Here is a 21,817-nt window from a genome sequence, read left to right on the forward strand (position 1 = left end):
CAATTCAGTTCGTAAACGTATCCATAGTACTGCCTTCCTCCGCTCTATCTAGTAAATCGTTCCGTATGTTAATTATCAAAATCCTCACCGTTGATGTTTGATGTTTTTCTTCGTGTAACCGTGGATTTCATACCATGTCTGCCACCCAGACATTCCCACCATCTGAGCCTTGCTCAAACCTGGAGAAATATGATTCTGCTTTCAAGCCATCGATCGTTGCTGCTATACTGACGTCTCGCGCAAACGAAGGTTGTCGTGATATTTAGCCTCGTACAAACATGGAGTTTATAATATAAAGTTGACCTCGCCAGACTTCAAGTGATGAGATCTTTGCGTCGTCTTTGCCTGCCCTGTGCATTTTGGATTAACTTTCAATACATACACCATAGTGGACCTTTTTCTTTTTTGAACGAGTTGTTTCATCTTATGAGCCATGAATATCATTATGTAGTTCCTCCTCTATGAATCCAAAAGATGAAAATGTGTTTGACTGATGGTGGTTCGTGCACTGTCAACCAAGTGGAGATATATTCCTGGTTAGTGATACGACCCTCGGCACATCAAGAAAAACGTATTGATGAGTACCTTGTACGTACGGATGTACGCTGTACCCTTCACCAAGCAAGTATTTTGCTCATGTGAGTAAAGAACCTCATTTTCTTTTCCATCGTTATAACAGAGAACGGGAACTGCCCCAGTGTAGGTGGAGAATTCACTCGCTTTTGATACCAGTCAGGCTTGGGTGTGAGGAAGGTGAGTTGTGTATCAGCCGAAAAACAAACATTTTTACTCTTTGCAAAACACTTCAGTAAGCATAACGTGAATATATTTCCACATGATGGTGTATAAAACCCAACATTCATATTTGGTCTTCTTATGCTCAGCCGAGAATAAGAAAAGTTATTATCCTCAATTCTAAGCATAGTTTAGGACACAGAAATTGTAAACTACGTCAGTCAAAAGTACTATTACCCAGCGGACAGAAGCAAGCATTCTTGCTTCGTCCACAAGCACGAAATAAGCAAATAAGCTTTGACATGTAAGAGCAGAGTGGAAAATCCACTATCTTCCTATCTATCTATCTATCCACATGTATAGATATATATGTTTGGGAAGGCAGAGAAAGGAACAATATGAGACACAGCCAAAGAAGGAGAGAGAGTGGGAGGTAATCGAAGCTTTGCAGTATCAAGCAGGATCGAATGTGGGTCTGAGACGACCCCACACCACTCAGGGCTACTCCAACAATAACCCTTCGATCCTCAAGGGTTATAATTTTGAGTACTTGACCCTGTCTGAATCTGTTGGGTCTAGTCCCCGTTCCTGAATTATGGCCACCTGCAATCTAGACTCTTATTTATGCGCAGGATCCGTTTTCCTTGATGGTGTCAAAAAAAAAAAAAAGAAAGTTTGTTACTCGCTGGATTCCTCGTCGACAATATGAGTGTGTATGGCTGGCGTTTAAGTGCCGTATCTTCTCAACCTTATGGTTCTGCCTCACCATCAGATTTGTCGTGTGTCATTTGATGTTAATATTGATCGCCAAGGTACACATCTCTCAGTATGGAAGGAGGGGGCTGACTGACCGTCCACCTTCTGAAAGATGATACGAAATATTCCTATGAAAAAGTACAACAACCTCTTTACTATTAGCGGGAGATATATAAAGTATCGCTTCCTGTTACGCCTGCCTTGCTCGAGGCACAGTATATGTTAACAGAAAAAGTTGATCAATTGTTTGTTTTATTTGTCTTGAAAATCTTACGTAATTGATAGCGAACAATGCGCGAGTGAGGTATGGGGGAAAAAAATTTAGTTATCAGAGAACCGAAAACCTGGTGTTTGATGTTTTACCCACCAAATATGAGGTTCACATTACTTGAAAAATTGATATCCGATTAGGAAGTTTGGATACGTTTGGGGCAGGTACGTGGTTCTCGTCTTAACGACGACAAAAGAAAATGTTTGATTGCCGTAAATGAGAACGTTTACATTTACATTTACACAGACCATGTTATACAGCGTAGACACTTATTTATACCTATGTCTTTATAATTTTCTAGCTTGCTTGGCGTTGCTTGTTCATGTGACGCAACACTGCAAAAACCTAGTATTGAGTGATAGATTTTGAGTGGATAGTGAAAGTTGAAGTCTGCGTTCCCATTTTCTTTGTTTCGTTTATCATAAAAGCTTTTATATAAGTCATCAAAACTATGTGAGGTTGAAAAGATCCTGAGATAGGAAAACATTATTACTGTGATGATAACAGCAAAAGAATTGCTTCATTTCCTTACCTTGACACAACACCTGTATGTTTTGCATGTAAGACAAGGGTTATACATCTTGGCAATATGTTCACGTTGCTTGTCTCTCCAGCGGTGTTGCACCGCTCTACGTTATTATATTATATTCTCAACACCTGCTGAGGACCACGCCTCTTCATAGTTGTACAAACATCATGTTTATAAAAGGATAATTTGGGAACTAAGTGAAAAAGATATAATGTTTTTCTATTAGAAAACTCTTTATACCTTCCAATTTAACGACACTTATTATTGAGTTTCTAGACATCTTCCAGTGTCACTAAGAACTTTAAAAAGGATCCAGTCGTGTGTTGCTGGCTGTATTCTTCCGAAATATGAAAAAAAAAAGATTTATTTCTATTAGAATATTAAGTGCATCGTCCCCACCTCTCCCTCCCTCTCTCTCCCCCACTATACCTCTCACCTGACCTCCAGCATTTCATCCCTTGATTCGCATCGCTCCAATTTTTCTGCCTCCACCCCTTCCCAATTAAGCCTCAACACCACCGTGCACACACACACACACACACACACACACACACACACACACACACACACACACACACACACACACACACACGGCAAGTAAGAGGATGCTATAATGATTTTAATGAACTTTTCCTCAATGCTTCAATGTCTTTTATTAAGGTAGAAGGATGTGAGTGATTGGTTGTAGTAAACACCCTGACGTCACTTATTTTTTGTTTGTTTGTTTATGAGACTGCAGATTGAAGTTGATACATTAATGGCTAGGGTAATAGATAGATATAACCCCGAGTCCTCAGATGTGAAAAAACTTTCATTTAAGTGCATGTTTCCTTGCTAACTGTGCTTATTGGATTAGTATTAAATGAAAAATATATAGAAAAAAAAGAGATGCGAATTACACAGATTAAATTATACAGATTAATTAGATTTTTTGTTTTTTTTTTAACACAAAGTTTACCAAATTTACCGCTAGGATGTTTATTATATTTCCCGACGCGAGGTCAGCTGTTTCCAGGCTCACGGAAACGATTGTAAAGACTAACTACAAAATTTACGTGTCTTACAAATTTACAGATATATATATTCATACATTCGTGAATATATATATATATATATATATATATATATATATATATATATATATATATATATATATATATATATATATATATATATTCCTTAGACTTTAAAATAAGTGTGATGATATGAAAAGCATTATGTAAATGCCTGCAAGTAATAGATATGTTATTTATCTAAAGGGATGTGTTTGTCTGAACAGACAGACCACTTCTACGACAGTGTTGGCGAGAGGCACGTAGCAAAAGGGCCAGGTGAATTGTATGACCATAGAGCTAACGGTTAGTGTCGTAGATCGACACGTGAGAGGAGTGTCGCAATGGCACTTGCCCAGACTCCGTGTACCCTCGGAGATAAAGGGGCAGCCACGCCAATATCTTTAGTGATGATAAGAGAGGCCAGGGTATCCGTAAGCATAACCTGAGTACTCATGGAGTACAAGAACACGTTCTAGAACAATGTTGATAAAAAACGGAATACACTGATGTTCATAGCAATACATTATTATTATTATCTTTATTATTATTATTATTATTATTATTATTATTATTATTATTATTATTATTATTATTATTGTTATTAATAAACATGTACAAACAGTCACACAGAGTTCATTGTAGTGCGTTGTTAGCGTCATGACTCAACTGGACCATGGTTCGAGTATAGGACGAAGCATTAGGCCTACAGTCAATCCAGCTGTTCATCTCAATCTTTGGGTTTGGTTGTAAAATAGGGTCTGGTATTAGTTAGGGACATAGATAGATAGATAGGATTTATAGGGCCATGACATATGATATATAATATATACACAGGGTTAAAAAAGGGAGTGATTCGAATGTAGATTCTAACATGTGATAATCACCGAAGTCACATGCTGACACGCACATACGCTCACACACACACACACACACACACACACACACACACACACACACACACACACACACACACTAGCCTTAAGAAATCGTGGTAGATCGTTGGTCACAATGACTGTTTATCTTCTCTGATGAAACTGATATTTCATGGAGTAAGTGGCAGGATCTCCTAGGGGAAAAAAAAAAGAAACACACACACACACATCTTAGTCACGTTTCTAATTATGAAGTTGGCATTGTTAAGTCATTAAGGTTGAATCTATCGCCCGAGTCCGCAGCGTGTTTAATTCCAAAGTCGAGAGGATCAATAACTTACACGAAACTGCATATTGGCCCCGCCACACGCCAGCTGTGTCCGTTGTGGCATCAGTATTGACCCGCAACACTGGTCTGTAAATACAGGATAAATGACAGCTTCTGCCTCCACATACGGAACTGTGGTCAGTACATTATCCAAACCTTCAGGACATAAAGACACCAGACCCAAAGCTGTCGTCTGTATTGCAGAGTCCTTGAGCATGTCTTACAATGCCAAAAAAGAAATCATTAGGACTCGCGTTGGATAAGATATGACAAGATGAATGATAACAAATTTTAATCTTTTTTGATATGAAGAATGTCAATTTCTGTTTGACTGGTTAGCATCATCTCCAGGAACAATAATTTTTCAGTCGACCTCATTCCGCAGGCAGGTCGAACTAGTTGATAGGCAACGAAACAAGTTTAAAACCAGACGCAAATTTATGATATATATATATATATACACACACACATGGAAATCGGATCATTTAGCTCCCATGGGAAAACTAGGACACACATCTGGTAGAATTAAAATAAAACTTAAAGAATATAGGGAGGTTTATGCCATAAGGAAATGATAATGCAAGAAAATGTTGCTCCAGAAATTTTGAGGGTTAGATATCGTGTTGGTGATGTGGGCGGTAGTCGATTTGACCAGGATGTGTTGGAGCTAAGGTGATGTTGGTGAGGGATCACTGCCATGATGTGGATGAGAAGACACCCTTAGCGTGGTCAGGGCGTGGGGTGATGTTCACAAGGGGTTATTGCCGTGGTCGAGATGTTGGTTGCTATAGTGATGATGTTAGTGAGAGTCCAATGATGTGAGGAGATGTTGGAGGAGCAGTCATGCCTCTGTCTGTGAGAGGCCACCGTCAGAGGCCAGATAATGGTGCTGCCATGTCGTATGTATGTAAGGCGTGTTCACTGTGGTCATCAACGCCTGAAGTCGAACGGAACTTTCGCCTTATAGGGTAGTACAGCCTCAGTTGATGTTTGACACTTTATTGTTCTTTTCCTTTATTGTATTACTGTTCAGTATTGCCATCATGGACCACAGTGGATATACTTTACGTTCTTAAATGTATTTTTTGTGGTAAATACAATATGTTTGCGTGTATTTGTACGCGTTTGCATTTGTTGATGTGTGTGTGTGTGTGTGTGTGTGTGTGTGTGTGTGTGTGTGTGTGTGTGTGTGTGTGTTATTACTCTTTGTGTGCTATGGGGAGAGAGTTTTACACTCGTGTTAGCCCGTCTCTTAACCTTTGTTATATGCACTATTTCTTTACTGCTCTGCACATACACACACACACTCACACACACACACACACACACACACACACACACACACACACACACACACACACACACACACCAGCCCATGCTGTGTGTGTGTGTTTGCATCATCATATTAGGTACTGGGAGATGAATGAGCGCTGTATGTACTACCTTTTCAGTTCATTACAGCGAAATACGTTATTAGTTATGATGGAGTGTGTTATCCGTCATGTAATTTGTACGCATATAGTGAATGTAAACGCAGACACGATGCTCATATAAAACGACGTTTGCATGACTTCAGATGCATGCTAGAGAGCGTCATGATGCTGTGTTTACACTAGCAATACCGGTATACATGTACGAGCAATTACACCGTAAACAGCTGTAATGTTTACAAGCTATCATGAAAAGGGTCGATATCATACACCAATGATGCCAGTGTGCTATCCTGCTATCATTTACCTTCATACATTCAACGATGACGTGGGATCATGTATGATTAGGTGTCATGCACTAGCTACGCAGTATGCAGTTACACATGTATATGTATTATCAAGACTACATGCTCTAACGTGTCAACATCCAGTCACAAAGCGTCACACACAGACCAGGACTAACAAAGCCATATTCAGACATCATACACTAACCAGAAATAATTCATGAACCGGTTATAATTAATCTAGCATTATTAATTAACATAATATAATGGATTTATCAGGTATTATCCTATCCTCGGGCATCAGACACATACATAATCCTAGCACTACGAATTAACCAACTGTCATGCACAGTGCACATCACATGAGCATCAACCACACCATAGTAACCACTCGGACGTCATGCACTGGAAGCCCTAAGCACCTCAGCATGCACTAGTCAGCCTCTGGGCCATTAACCAGACATCATCATCATCATCATCACTGTCTCTCGCTCATCATCACTGTCTCTCGCTCATCATCACTGTCTCTCGCTCTCTCTCTCCCACACAGTCGCTGAGGCTGGGCGAGGTAACGTCTTCGTGGTTGACGCTGGTGCCTGAGGCGGGAGACCACGGAGCCACTCTCACCTGTCGAGCCCACAACCCCAACATCCCTGGCCAGGCCGCCACGACCTCCACCGTCTTGCAGATCACCTGTGAGTACCAAAACCCACCCTCCACCGTCAGGAAGTTGTGTGGTGTGCCTTCTTCCCTCTACGATCACGTCGCCCACTTGAAGTGGTGACTCCTAGTTTAGTGTTAATTTCATGTTCTCTGGTGGCTCCTTCTTCAGTGGTGATTCCCTCCACAGTGGTGCCTCCTCCTCCTGTAGTGCCACTCTGTTCAGTCCTCTTTCTCTCTCTCTCTCTCTCGTCTTGGATAGAACCCCAGCCTGTTGTGCTTCCTTTTTCTGTGGTGACAACTTCCCCGGCGTACCTCCCTCTCTATTTAAGCCTCCGTTTATATAAGCGCCACACGCTATTCATTTCTGGCCAGGGAACGTTTTCTTTTTAGAAGAATAACTAGAACAAATACAAAAAAGAACAGCAATACTAATTTCAAGAAAAAAAATTGAATTCAGGAGTTTCATAGTTTTCAGAATACTGAGCAATATCATTGACATAATTCACGATAATTCCCTTATGTTAGATTACAATAACCAGATAAAAAAAAATGGTATGATGATAAAGGGAAGATGTAATTCAAACATGGTCAAAATTCAGTTTACCACCTTGTCATATCACCTGTCCCTATCGTACCAGATGTATCAACTTTATATAAGTTACTCTTCCTCAGTTGTAATTTCCTCTGACTCGTGATGTGTACAGTACATACCTTGTGTCACGGATGATGTCTACCTTGCGTATTTCCCCCTCATAGGTCATGCCTACCTCGCCTGTTCCCCTTTAAGGCCTTACTTGTTTTTCTGTCACCTTGGGTGAGTGTTCTACCACGCGTGTCTGTGTTCACTTATTCACCCACTTACTTGCTGGTAAATCTCGTATTTATGGCGACTCTTGTGAAGTCATTGCATATTTCACACCAGCCGATCGTCCCTTCTCTTACCTGCGATACTTTTGGGAATTGCCTGCCCACCACCCATAAAACTCCCGAAGAAAAATTTGGAATTATAAACTTTATGGCCTTGTATATCCGGCATGGGTAACCTGGTAAGACAAGGCAGGTGGCCGTCGCTTAATGCACGCGATAAATTCCCTGTCATTAGCTGACACAATATTGAAGCTCAGGGTATCATTAGCTCGAAAATTCTCATCGTTATGTAACATTTCTCAAGATTTGAAATTCCATCAATCGCTAGACCGTGTTACTGACGGTCCGTCGCTGCACAGGCGCCTGCGAATTGATCACGATGATGAACGTACGACGTACGTGGCATACGACACCTCACCATGAGTCCCGGAAAGTGTTCATCGTCCAGCACACAGCGCCCTCTGAAAGCCTCCAGTCTGCGTCACATCCAGAAACCACAGATTAAAACCGCTCGAACATAAGCCCCACTCGCTACATTGATAAACCTTGAGCATCATTTTTGAGTAATATATTGAATATACACCTCCATTGGCAGCGGTAATGTAGCGGTGAAACATGAACCACAGTGGCCAGTAGGGTAGCAGTGAAATGTGATCTACGATAACCAGTGGTGTAGCGGTGAAACACGAGCTGCGACAGCCCGTGAAACATGCCTACCAAGTGCATTCCACACACCAGTTATGTCTGGGCATTACGAACGAACCCTCATTGGCCATCGTCACACCAGTCACACACATGAGCTACAGTTACAAGCGTTACATTTAGTTACACGTGGGAGTTATTATTACTGTTAGCGTGATAGATATTAAAGATGATCGACAGTGATTTGTGTTGCATTACATGAAAAAAATATATATGTGTATGTATAATAAAGCAAAAGCCAGTGTTACACAAGTGGAACATACCTCACTCAGTGGACTCGGTGATATGCAACAACCCACTGGTGAATAATTGATATGAAAGTAAGGACGATATCTCGATGTTGAAACAATAGACTGGGATTATTTTCGAATCATAATTAGTTCTGATTAAAAGTTAAATCAGCTCAGGCTCAGTTGTAACTTGGCATGTATGAATGTGCTTTGTTAGGATTTTAATTTTAAACCCTTATGTTTACTTTATATATTTAGTTATATCCATCTAATGAATATTTTACGTACGCGATTGGCATCCAGACCCGTACATCAAACTGGCGCTTAAAGAAGTGTCATATAATAGACAGAGAAGACCTTGCGGGATGGAGAGATGTAGAATCGCTGTACGTGAAGGGGACATTGCAAGGTATGTTGGCTGAGACCAACGGGGAAGAAAACATAACAAGTTTTACCATCTCCCCCAAACTGGAACGAAATGTGGCGGATGTTATCTCGCCAGGGCAAGGGTTCGGCACAGTTTGTTTTCGAGCAATGATATTTTCTAAGATAATACAGAATTCAGTTAGAAATGGACGTTCCTTCATACTGCAAAAACGGAGTTGATAACATGTTATCCACACTCTCCGAGTTATCTGTGCCGAAGGAGAGCGTTGCCAACAGTTCAGTGTCCACCTGGTCTTTCAGAGGAAAACATATGTGTTCATACGTTTCGAAATCAAGGTTCGGTGATTCAGCTTCAAAGGGGGTGTCTTTTTTTTTCCCCCTCTCTTTTTTTTTCTGGGGTTTGGGGGCGAGGGAGAGAGGAGCAAGGGGTATTCACGCTTCAATCACTCTCGTATGTTTAGCTTGATTGGTTAGTGGTTACATCTGACGTCGACGAATTGTCAGGAATTATCATTATCCTGCCAGATACGATTAGACCTTAAGTACCTTGATAACGAATAATATCATAGGAGGTTGTGTCTCACTGGTGGCGTTCTTGTGAGGGTGGGACCAGAATGTATACCGTGGTTCCCTTGCAGGCAGTAACTCAATCGTAGCTTCGAGGGAACATTGGTATAAGCAAAAATGAAGAAAAACCTTAATTTATGAACACGAGACAGAACGGGGGCAAAAACCAGTGGCTATAGTTACCAATATTTATGTATATCAATGTTGCTAAAGAGGATTAGAGATGCAGGTGTAATGACCGACTCATCATTCATCAAAACAGACGTATACCAGGTACGACAACAACACACAACCCCGTGATGAACGTCGAAAACACAGCGACCCATGTTACTCACTCATGAAATGACGTCACAGAATGAGCGCAACACTCCACTGTAGTTTTCCCGGCGTCACAATCATTGTTTGATACCCGAGTGGCTGAGGGGCATTCATGGCTGATTTTTCGAAGTATTTCCATTCTCATTTCATTGCAAGACTGTATTATGTAAAGAATACAGAATGTTACACTGTTAGGAGAACATGTGACCGAGAACGAGGAAGTGGAGAGGAGAAGAAGAATGTGATGATTAGAGAGAAAACGAGGAAAGGATACGTTCATACATAGTCAAGATAAGATTAGCCACCGTAGCTTGGTCTTAATGAAACAAAAAATCAAAATGCAGCATTTCTGACGAGGACCGGGACTGTTGCTTTCTGGCTACAGCCTACTCTTTTATTTTTCTTTGTACTGCAGGTTTTGCACCGCCTCAAAAATACGTAGAAAACATTGTGCTTCTCATGTCCTTCCCTTTTAGGGTTTTGCCTCAGTGGAAACTTTTGTATATGACTGGAACCTTCTGCATAAAAGATGTCTCAAGTGGGACCTTTTAAGATGGGAGCAAAGTAAAATTTTCACTCCTGACAACAGATAAGTGTAAAGTTTCATAGCAGTGAGCAAAATTACATATATATATATATATATATATATATATATATAACGACCAGTCGTCGTCTGGGAGTTAGCTATCATTTGTTTCATGCTATATTATATAGATCGATATTTCATTCCTTTGAAGAAATATTCTTATACGTTCGTAGATCCGTAAGGAAATTATCGCTATAATGATTAAGGTGGTTTATTATCCACAGAAAGGTAGACTGTAGCTATAATAGCATCATAAACAGATGGGCCCGAAAAAATTTTTCGCCCTAAATTTCATATAGAATGAGATGATGCGGTGGAAACTTTTCATGGCTGTATTAAATTTCCTTGAGCCATTAACGAGCACTTGCCTGTCTGGCTGCCATCAATCACCTCCCTCCTCTGTGTCCTCGTTCCGCCCCTTCCGTGCCTGCTTCCTCTTCCTCTGCTTCATGCGACCTAACCACTGCCTTCTTTGCCATGGCAGCTCTTCGTACCCACTCATCACAACTCTCCCCTCCGAGTCCACCTCTTCGTAATCTCCATCCTCTTGCCCCCTTCCTCCTCCACTTGACCCTCCATTCGTTTTAAAACAAGACAGGAACATTACAGGCAGAGAGAAACAGCCAATTTTCCTAAGGGCACAGGGACCTCGCTTGCGTTATTAACCATGCATCCAAACTGTTGTGCATTATATATGTGTAGTATCTGTTTTGAGTCATGTGAGCATGTTGCTTCAAGCGCTGTTAGCGATGGATTATTAAGAGTGAAATGACAACGATAATTTCTAAGTTCTGTGGTTCACATGTTTACATCTTTTGTATTTCTTTATTCCCTGGTACTACCCTGCGGCCACGTCTAATTTTGGTTGTTAAGTATTGAGTGTGTAACTTACCAAGCGCTCAGGTACATTGTATTGTTACAGAAAACGAATGTTTGCCTGCCTTAGAGAATTGTGCGTAGGCTGTTTACCATCTCGTCCTCATCTTAAAGCGTCAAATGAATGTTTGGTAAAAATCTTTTATTATTGTCTATATTAGAGGATTTCTGCAGCACGATAATTTACTGTTTTGGTGATGTGGATTTAGTGGTGACATAACACGAACACCAGGAGCCACAGTCCGCCTTAGCTTACACAACGCTGCGAGAGACCATTAACCAACACTTTGGATTTGAATCTTTGGTTCGTTCAGGGATGTAGTGTAGCACAGTTACACAGTCATCCATGCGTTAGTACCCTCACATCCTGGCATAGAAACCCTCGACCACTGTGCCACAGTCTGGGTCATAGTCTGTCACATTTAAAATGTAGTTACCTAAGCGCAGTTTCACACCCTCTTCCCTGGGTCATGGAAGTGTATTTTGGTGATAAAGTTGGTGTTCATGATGCTGCTGGTGTTGGTGTTAGTGTTCATGCACTTGGTGGTGGTGATAGTAAGATCAATTGTAGTTTTGCATCTGGTAGATTTTTTGTTGGTGTAGACAGAAGTCGTGGTCTGTTTGTTGGCGATGTTGGCGCTGGTCAGTGTCAAGGTGTTGGTGGCGATGGTGATGTAACGTGGTGGTGATGTTGTTGGTAGATGTGACACATCACGGTTAACATTCATAGTGATGTGCTCAAGTCTTTTACATAAGTTTACAGTTTGCTTTAAATATAGTTACGAATTCTTACCTATAACTACAGCTGTATAAGTTAACCTCTTCAAGCCAAGCATGACGATTGTACAAGTAATTTTATCACAAGTTTGTTTAAATAAACGCAAATATTGTGGATCTTTACACTCACTGTGGATTTTTTCAGACGTGCTGGAGTTTGTACACACATGTTACGTAAGTCGAGTCTATGTTGCATCACTCACGTTCACTGTTTCTCGTCTTTTTCCTTCTTTCTTACACTGCTAATCTTAGCGGTCACACATCTACCTCAAGCCTTCGAGGATATATATATATATATATATATATATATATATATATATATATATATATATATATATATATATATATATATATACTTGGAAGATACAGAAAAAAGTGTCAGTAAAGATTGCTTAGATATTTCACTCACTATATCGGTTAAAGTCAAGGTGGTAGAATTATAAGGTGTTCGATAGGAAATATACTTGTTGCTCCCCACGGTACAACCACCTGGCCGGATCTGACCCCACTTATGCCAGCCCTCGAGGCTGCAGGAAGGCAAAGAGCATCAGTGGAGAGGATCGAACACGCTACAGCTGGCGGTCTCTGGCCAGGCTGGTGATTAGTTCTGTAGGGGAGAAATAAACGACCATCCGGTAACCATAGTCTTGGTAGTGTATGGTTACCATCCTGACGAGGGTGTGGAAGACGAGGAATATTAAATATAATGGATGATAATGTTATAATGAGTATCGTATGGAAGAACACTTAAGGTTGAAATTCACACTTAAGAATCATGTAGTGTCTGCCATTTCATTTCAGCGTGAGCTCCGGCAATTTTTTACCAGGTTCATTTAGATTCGTTGTGCACTCTGAGGCCTCGCTGGAGAGAGGCCTGGCAGGGTCCGCGTTTTCGAAATGTTTTCAAGAAAAGATTAACTTTTATGTGACTGGACAGATGCACGGGAGATCAACCCCCAGGTTGCTGACGGTCCTCTGACTGAACTGTGGCGCGTAAAGTTCGTCGTAATGATCGTTGAACACGAAGCTAACTGAGGAACTCACACACACACACACACACACACACACACACACACACACACACACACACATCTCCTCTTCCACTATATATTTCGCACACAACGACCAAACCCCCCACACACATATCCACAAACATGAATAGAGCGAACATACACACTGTCTGTAAACTCACCTCCCACATACACTCTCACTGGGTATGCTGTCGTCAGCAACGGGTTGCCAGTGCACCAGGTGTTTACAGAGGGAAAATGAAGGTTGGGAGAAGAATGTAGGTTGAATTTATTACGAGGAGAGAGATATAAGTGATGGATCAGTGTGGCAATGAAGCCTATGTGGTAATGCTTTGGATCTGATTGAAACTGAAGTGTGAGTTTTGAAACACATTAAGTACCGGGACTGTGATGTGAATTATAGATGGACGATGGCGGAGAAAATTAAGATGTGTAGTCATATTTACCGGAGTCTGAAGCATTAAGCTTTAGATATTATGACGAATGAAAAAAAAAAAAAGAAATGGGTTTTAAGATCTGTAAACAGAAGAAGGAAGCGCGGCGCTGTGGCATGAGCGCAAATGCCATGAGTTTGGCCTCCTGGATGTCTGTGTAGGTCTTGGGCGTCCTGATAACGACTACCTGTAATGGTTGACTCTGCTGAGGGCCAGGGCGTCGCCACTTACCTCCTGCCGGCGAGGCGAAGAAAGAGGATTTTCCTCCAGTGGACGAAGCGACACGTGTTCCTCGTTGAAAAGAAGTGTTGGGGAACTTTCAAGTTTTGGAGTGAGACGCCAAGACCCGTCCCGGCTGAGTGAGGGAGGGGAAATGATAAGACACGAGTAAAGTAGGAGACGTCGAACAATCTTCCCTCGTAAGTGAGACATAAAGGATGAAGAACCCGAGTAAGAGGAGGAGCCAAAAAGATACTCGTCTCTCATGGGTGAAGCGAAGTTAGGAACTTTAGATGAGAGAAGCTACGGAAAAAAACAAAAACAAAACCCTCCTCCCTGGGAGTGAGGTGAAATGATAGGAACTACAAGGGGACAGGAGGCGACGAGGCTATAATACCTGCAACCATGAAAGTAAGACGAGGTAATAAGACGCTCTGGTAAGGGAAAGAGCGTAGTGGCCCTTCATAAGTGAACCCAGAAATGATAGGAGATCCTATCAAATGTTTGTAATCCCCTGAGTCTCATGTTGGTGACAGTAAAAGAGAAATATTGCGAGACAGATAAAGAAACTTCATAAAACACCCGTCAGTATATAGTAAGTAAATTCTCTTTTATGTGTTTCAAATGGGTCAAATATTGTTTTATAAATCACTTACAAAAAGGGTAACTCACATACTAATCATGTAAGTAAACATTTCAGATATTTCCTGTCGATAACTTGACCAGAAATAAATCCCTTCTCGTCACATGAACTTGCTGGGAAAGTTTGTATAACTTGAAGGGAGAAATTGGACGATACTACACTGACTTTCTTTCTATAACGCTATATTTGTTCAATTAACAAAAAAGTCTGTCTGATGATTATAGTTTATGAGGCACTAAACAAAGAAATCTTTCTGAAGATTGTAGTTTATGAGGTACTAAATTGCTGTATTCCAGGTAGCAAGACATGTCACGAAGTGACTGTCATACTATATGTGTGGGTACAAAACTGCATATGCATATATATATATATATATATATATATATATATATATATATATATATATATATATATATATATATATATATATATATATTAGTTGCTGGAGAGTTGGCATTAAAGGTGGTATCAACTACAAGTTACTTCAAATAACAATAGTCGGTTCATTTCACAAATGAATGATTCCTGTTTTTAACCGCCGTTTTTTAAGGCGCAGAGAAAACAGAATATATTGTTCGGCCTTGGGGGGAAGGCTGAAGCTTTATTAAATGTAATTTTGTAAAGGTTTTCCGTCTCTGTGAACCTGATATAATTTCGTTTTCATTTAGCAATTCATTTCCATTGCAAAGTCGACTTTTAAGAACAAATTCATTATGAAAGAAATATTAGAATAAGTTACAATTCGAGTCTGAATACGTAACTAACACGAATAGAAGAATATGTAGAGATGTGTCTACAATATGTAAATATGAGTCTACATGTAAAGATATGTCTACAATACGTACCATAACGGATTTTCCCTCTGCAACCTATGTTTTGAAACATACAAATTCTGGGCTCAAAGAAGCGTCATAGATGTATATATTCACCTGGGTATGTTTCGTGAGTATACGTGTAAACTGGGTAAACATGTAGACTATGTTCAGGTTTACGGTGAAACGTTGTGTGACTCGAAATTCAAAAAAGATTGCCAGATAATTTAAAAATCATTTGAACAAACAAAAAGAATCGCTCACTCAAACACACACACACACACACACACACACACTATTAATTTGCACTGTGCACACCCTCATGCTATTTTCTACGTTTTTACTTAATTGAATACATATGTTTTGCCTGAATTCTAACCCTTATAAATTGTGTGGGGTATATGGCTCCCCAGCGCCCGCCCGACCTTGTTACTAAGTTTCTACGCCTCACAGTATCACCTGTGCTCACGGTCATACAGCGGAGGGATTCATGCATTACGAGGTGTATTGTTGTCTGCACAAAGCTTGGGTTCGACCGTGCGGTGAGACAAGATGGTACGTGGAAAATACAAGTTTGAGAATTACAGTAGAGATATGTTTACTACGACCAAAATAGCCCAGGTGAAGACATCTATAAACTGTCGTAGACAATGATTGGGAGACTTTACCATATTTGTGGATGTTTTACGTTCGCGGTGTTGCATAGCGTTAAGAGATGATCCTTGTCTTTGTTTTCTTTCCCCCCCCCCGTGTCAGTAACCCTGGCTTCCTCCCTTCCCTCTCCACACACGGCAACACAAGATGATCTTATCTTCAGCCACGAGAGCATGATACAAGACGAGGGGTCATTAATCTCGTTTGTAAAGGAGCTGTTTCTGTGTAACCATTGTGTAGCATCTTTGAATACAGGATGGGAATAGTGAATATATATATATATATATGTATATATATATATATATATATATATATATATATATATATATATATATATATATATATATATATATATATACGCGAGCGTGCGTACGGGGCATAATTCTGGTAGATACACCAATGCGTCAGCGTCGTTTCTCACTCAGATGGCCACTCCCTAACTGGTGGCTTGGTCATGCAGGGTCAGGTCACTCTCTGACGCCCCTGACGGAACTCTGTCTCGCCCTCAGTTGCTCCGAGAGTGACGCTCCGCCTGGGTTACAACCTGCAGACGCGTCCGGTGACGGAGGGGGAGGACGTGTTCTTCGAGTGTGAGGTGGCCAGCAACCCTCCGCCCCTCTCCATCAACTGGTTCAAGGACGTGAGTAACAGTACACGGTACACCAGCCGTGTACAGCCGTTGCTTCATACCTGTGCCTATATGTACACCTTCACGCATGTTTATGTGTACACATATACTCCAACTTGTGCTTGGTCACACACACACACACACACACACACACACACACACACACACACACACACACACACACATCATGGGTCAGCTCGGAGTCGGACCAGCATAATAGGTTCGAATCGTGATCGTGGCTGTGAGCCTTCATCCAACCCAGGAGTTCATCTTCCCCTCGAGGCCGGGATGGTAAGTAAACGAGCACCTGGCTTAGGCTGGGGGTTTATGTATGTGTGTTTATACACAAGTACATGCCAAGACAGTGTACATATACGAGGACAAGAGACGGGTCAACACAAGTGTAGAACTCCCTCCCTATAGCACATATATGCTAACCATAAGCAGTAACAATACAAGACACAGTTTACTGGTCACCGAGGTGAGCAGACATGCCCAACTGCCTACCATAGCTAACCCTTGAAATTGGCAGGTGAGTCAATAGGAGCGCACAAGGAAGTAATGGCCATATTCGTATGATAGACATTAATCTAGATGTAAATATATTCAGGTTCAGCTTTGGATGTGTTTAGACACAAAGGTTTGTTGAGGTGAGGAAGGATGGTGGACGCCCGGATACTGGTTTAAGTGAATGAGACTGAAAAGGTACGAAGATGAGTGGCGTGACGTTAAAGCGAATATAACTTGGAGGGAAAATTGGACAGGAGTGTGGAGCTCGCGGGAGGATATTGAGGGTGAAGTTGCGAGACAAAATACTGCAAGTATGAGAGTCGCTGATAAGAAAGTGGATAAGACGGCACAGATAAGAGAGCAGAGGAGGGGAAAGGTTGATATGGTGGGAGTATAAAGTAGCGAGGATGATGAACTAAGCGCTGTCATTTCCTGCAGTCGTTAAGGGAATCTTGAGACATAAGTTTGAAGTTGGCATGAGGGAGTATATCACAACGCATGTGAGGACAAGGTGAACCCCAGGTAGACAGGAAGAAGGCAGAAATTATATTTGGGGTGGAGGAGGGAGCGAGAACAACTGTGGATTTGGTACAGAGGAAGAAGTTGAGAGATTATCTCTAGGACGGAAGGGTAGGAGATCAAAGAGTGGGAGACTCGAGCGGGAAAAAGAGCTTGAAGGGTGTGGAGGACATTGCATCTGTGGTGTTAGGGTAGTGTGACGATGACAAAGATAAAACTAAAGACTGATGTAGACGATACGAAAGAGAAGACCAGGGCCAGTAGAACAATCTTGATAGTGTTGATCATGAGGAGAATATTCTGAAGAGAGAGAGAGCGAGAGATTTAAGAAGCTATTTACACTTTACAGGAGATGTAGATGACAAATAAACACGCTGAGTTAGGTGATCGTTGACCTTGTAGTCAGGTTTATCTGTTCGTGAAGAGGATTGTGAAAGGTAATAAGATGTCGTCATGCAACAGTTAGACAATACTGTCGTAGGTCATGACGCTTGTGGTATAGGAATGAGGTGGATAGTACGGAACGCTCACACGAACACCGAGAAGATGAGTTTAAAAGTGTACCACGGAGGACATGGCATATGTTCACAGGTACTAAAATAAATAATGAACTAGAAAAAAATAGATATATATATTGCTGATATAGTTGCAATAACTGAGGCGAAGTTAATGAAGTGCTTGAGAGCCAATCAATATTTGCGAGAAGGCATGAACAAGAATAGATGTGAGAAATTGGTGGAGCGAAGGCAAAGTGGTGTTTAAAAAATGATATACAGGTCGTTAGAAAGACTTCAATCTGGCATCAATAAGGTGTTGAAGAGTAGATAAACTTAAAGGTGGCTACCACACAGGGACCAAGGAAGTAGTAGCAGTGATATAAAGAGTTTTTTGAAGCACAATATGGTTGAATGTTATAGAAAGCTAAAGAATGGCAAGTGTGATTGTAAGAGGTATGCGCAGGGAATATTTGTATTATACTCAGTGACTTTCGTACTAAGGAACCGAACTGGTCATCGATGGAAATAATCTTTTTAAATGAGAATCCTTTGGGATCGTTACAGGAATGTTAACTTGCACCCGTGTAGTTTTGGACGCAGCGGAGAAAGCTGCAGAGATCATCCATCAGCGTGAAATTTGGTATCCACAGAGACCATATTGGCGGATGGGAATATTGGTAATAGTGTACACAAAGCACCAGTGATTAGGAGAGATCGTACAGTGGTGAGGAGGTTGGTTTGCGGAAATGAAGAGATTGTCGCTGTGTTTGGTAGCTCAAGGGAGATCATAAGGGAGCTATGTAGTTAGGCACAATCATAGGGAGGAGGATTAGATTCTTCAAGGATGAGCTTGAGGATCGGTTCTGAATGAAGTTTTGTGTAGTGTAGTGTAGGTATACAGTGTTGTGTAGTTTATATCATTCTTGTGGTGATATTTAGATTCCTGGTAAAGATCGTAGGTTGTGAGACCTAGTGTGATGACAAGACTCACGTGATAGACCGGTAAAAAGGGAGAAACTTTATATAAACGGTCTGGATGATCGCTGGTGCACTAGCTTATGACAGGTGTAGATTAACTGGAAATAGTTATGTATTGATTAGCAGGGGAGAGGTGTTGCCGGGTGTCGCCTGCATGTGGTTATAATGTTTGTGGAAAGGTCGCCTTTGGCGAGGCTGTGTCGTCTTCAGTGGACGAAAATGGAAAACTCTCTCATTGAAGACCTTTTCATCCCAACGTTGTCCACCATTTTCATATATATATATATATATATATATATATATATATATATATATATATATATATATATATATATATATGGTGTATGGATGAATAAGGGAGAGAAAGACTGTAAAAGCGAATCAGCGTTGCAGTTGGGATCTGCAAATAATATATCCAGACTCAGGCCGGCGCCCGCTCCCCTGCGCCATTTTAACGTAGTTACAAGTTGTTTTAAAAAACTCTTGATATGATTAATAACGTCAGCACTAGCCATGTGAGCCCCCACCTGACCTTTATTTTTCGTTTCCTCTTTTTTTTTTTTCTTTCTTTCCTTGTTTGACTCGTCTCTGTGTCTCTTTCTCTGTGTCACAGCAACTTGTTTCTTTGCTTCTTTGGCAAAAATCTGATCATTTTCCTTCCATATTTATCTGTTTTGTAATTTTCCCCTTATTTATTGTTCCTCTCACATGACGTCGTCTATCAATAATTCCTTCATTATCACATCCTTTTTTACAGTACGACTTATTCTTGCATCCCTTGTAGTTATGACACCCTTACTCGGCTTCGTCTCCTTCTTGTTTCCTTCATGTTACTCACACCATCTTCCTTTTGTCCATCACTTCCCCCTTCTACATTGCCTGGGTTGCATCTCTCCCTCTCCGACCTTTATCTTTCATGAATTTCTATATTTTCTTTTCTTCTTGTTTCCCCTGGTTATTCCTAGCCTGCCCATGTCCCATGTGTATTCCATGCTTCACAAGGTGGATCGTTTGCGTCTCCTGTTGTCTTCTGTGCCGCTGTGCTGGGTACCCTCGTAAAAATGTTCCCCTGCGCCTCAGACAGACAGGAGGCCCGTGTCTGTCTGTCTCAGCGTAAGACTATGCACACTGGGGGCCTCCCGTTTATCCTCAGAAGTTCGAAGAGAAACCCACGTCTCCTGCGAGTTCCTTTGTATGACCCGAGTGAGTTCATATGCTCAAGAGTGTCTTTGATTGTCCTCTTGGTAATCCCTTAATGCATTTTTGTTGTCCAGTTGTTTTTGTAGATGTTATAACTACCTCTGGGTAATCCATTAATGTTACTGGATACGTCTAATGCATTACTCTTAGGTATTATATCCGGATACTGTTACATGCCTCTGGATGGCACTGGTCACACGTAAGTGTTCGTGACCCAGACTACCACTAACTCAGGCTGTGTGTGTGTCCTCCTCTCCATACCAGAGCGTGGAGGTGGTCCACGACCGTCGCAGTGGTGTGCTGGTGTCGGGCAACAATCTGGTGTTGCAGATGGTGCGTCGGACCTCAGCTGGCAACTACACCTGCGCGGCCACCAACACCTTAGCCACCACCGCCAGTAACATAATGGTACTCGACATAAAATGTAAGTATACAGGAGGACAGGGTGTATTATATTATAGATGAAGGGTTCTTTACCTTTTCTGGTCCATGAGCCCATTTCTCAGTGGTGCACGGAAGGATGAATGTATGTAAATAACTTTTACCATGGTGGCTGTCTTCAATAAGGATCTGGGTTGTACTATGTGTTCTTGATGGTGATTTTCAGACTTGATGAATCAGACTTTTGCTTAAGGTGGTCTACAGACAACGGGTGTCTCTTAAGTGGTCCACATCCATAAGTTAGTTAAAAACCCATGTTATAGACGTAGTAATTAAGATATATCGAAACACCTTTACTTAGAATCCATCTTTGCTCTATACAGTTTTGTGTCCACAGTAACCACATGGTTCGAATACCTTTTAGCCACATGTGGGTTAATCGTAGCATTCATCACGACCACATAGCTTAGAATCACTGATGATCATGTTCGTTAGAATCTGTCAGGATTAGATATATTAGAATCCTTCATCTTTGCATCATTTAGATGCCACTCTGATCACATACTTTAGATTTATGATGACTGAAGTGGTTAGGATTATCATGATCGTATGAGCCATCGTAGTTATGCTAGCTAGAGCTCATTTTACCCACAAAACTCCAGGTTCAGTTGTCTGTTGTCCATAATCCATCACCTAGCCCTTAAAAAGTTCTTTTACGTTCCATTTTCTATTTCCTTCCTGCACGAAGGTGTACCACCGCACGTTTTGGCCAGACTGTCAAGTCAGTCTCGGCTGCCACACTCGTGGTTCCTTGTTTGGGGGGGGGGTCACTACAGGGATGTTTGTTCTCAAATGTTCTGTTCCAGTTACGAGGACATGAAGCATTTGTTTTCCGTGCATACGGCAGATCCAAGAGGCTCATGGGTATAAAAGCATTAAAGGGAAAATTCTCTCAGTATATAAAATTGTACAAGTACCAAATATTTCTGAGAAAAAAATTATCTCTGAGAGGTGTAACATATTGAAAGAACATTGTTCTTGTGTTCACTTCACTGTTCTCTAAGTTCATCTTTTTGTA

General features: G+C 41.2%; 1 protein-coding gene across 6 annotated transcripts in view; it reads left to right on the forward strand.

Annotated features, from left to right (window-relative positions):
* LOC139754219 (neural cell adhesion molecule 1-like) overlaps positions 1 to 21,817 on the forward strand; it is a 265,506-nt gene that overhangs the window by 222,033 nt on the left and 21,656 nt on the right. For all 6 annotated transcript variants that reach the window (XM_071671497.1, XM_071671498.1, XM_071671496.1 and 3 more), the window contains exons 8-10: positions 6,811 to 6,955; positions 16,536 to 16,666; positions 20,623 to 20,782. In XM_071671497.1, the coding sequence (XP_071527598.1) occupies positions 6,811 to 6,955; positions 16,536 to 16,666; positions 20,623 to 20,782 (436 nt within the window). The remainder of the gene's footprint in view (positions 1 to 6,810; positions 6,956 to 16,535; positions 16,667 to 20,622; positions 20,783 to 21,817) is intronic.

The sequence above is a fragment of the Panulirus ornatus genome, chromosome 16 (genome assembly GCF_036320965.1).
Source record: "Panulirus ornatus isolate Po-2019 chromosome 16, ASM3632096v1, whole genome shotgun sequence".
NCBI classification, from domain to species: Eukaryota; Metazoa; Arthropoda; class Malacostraca; order Decapoda; family Palinuridae; genus Panulirus; species Panulirus ornatus.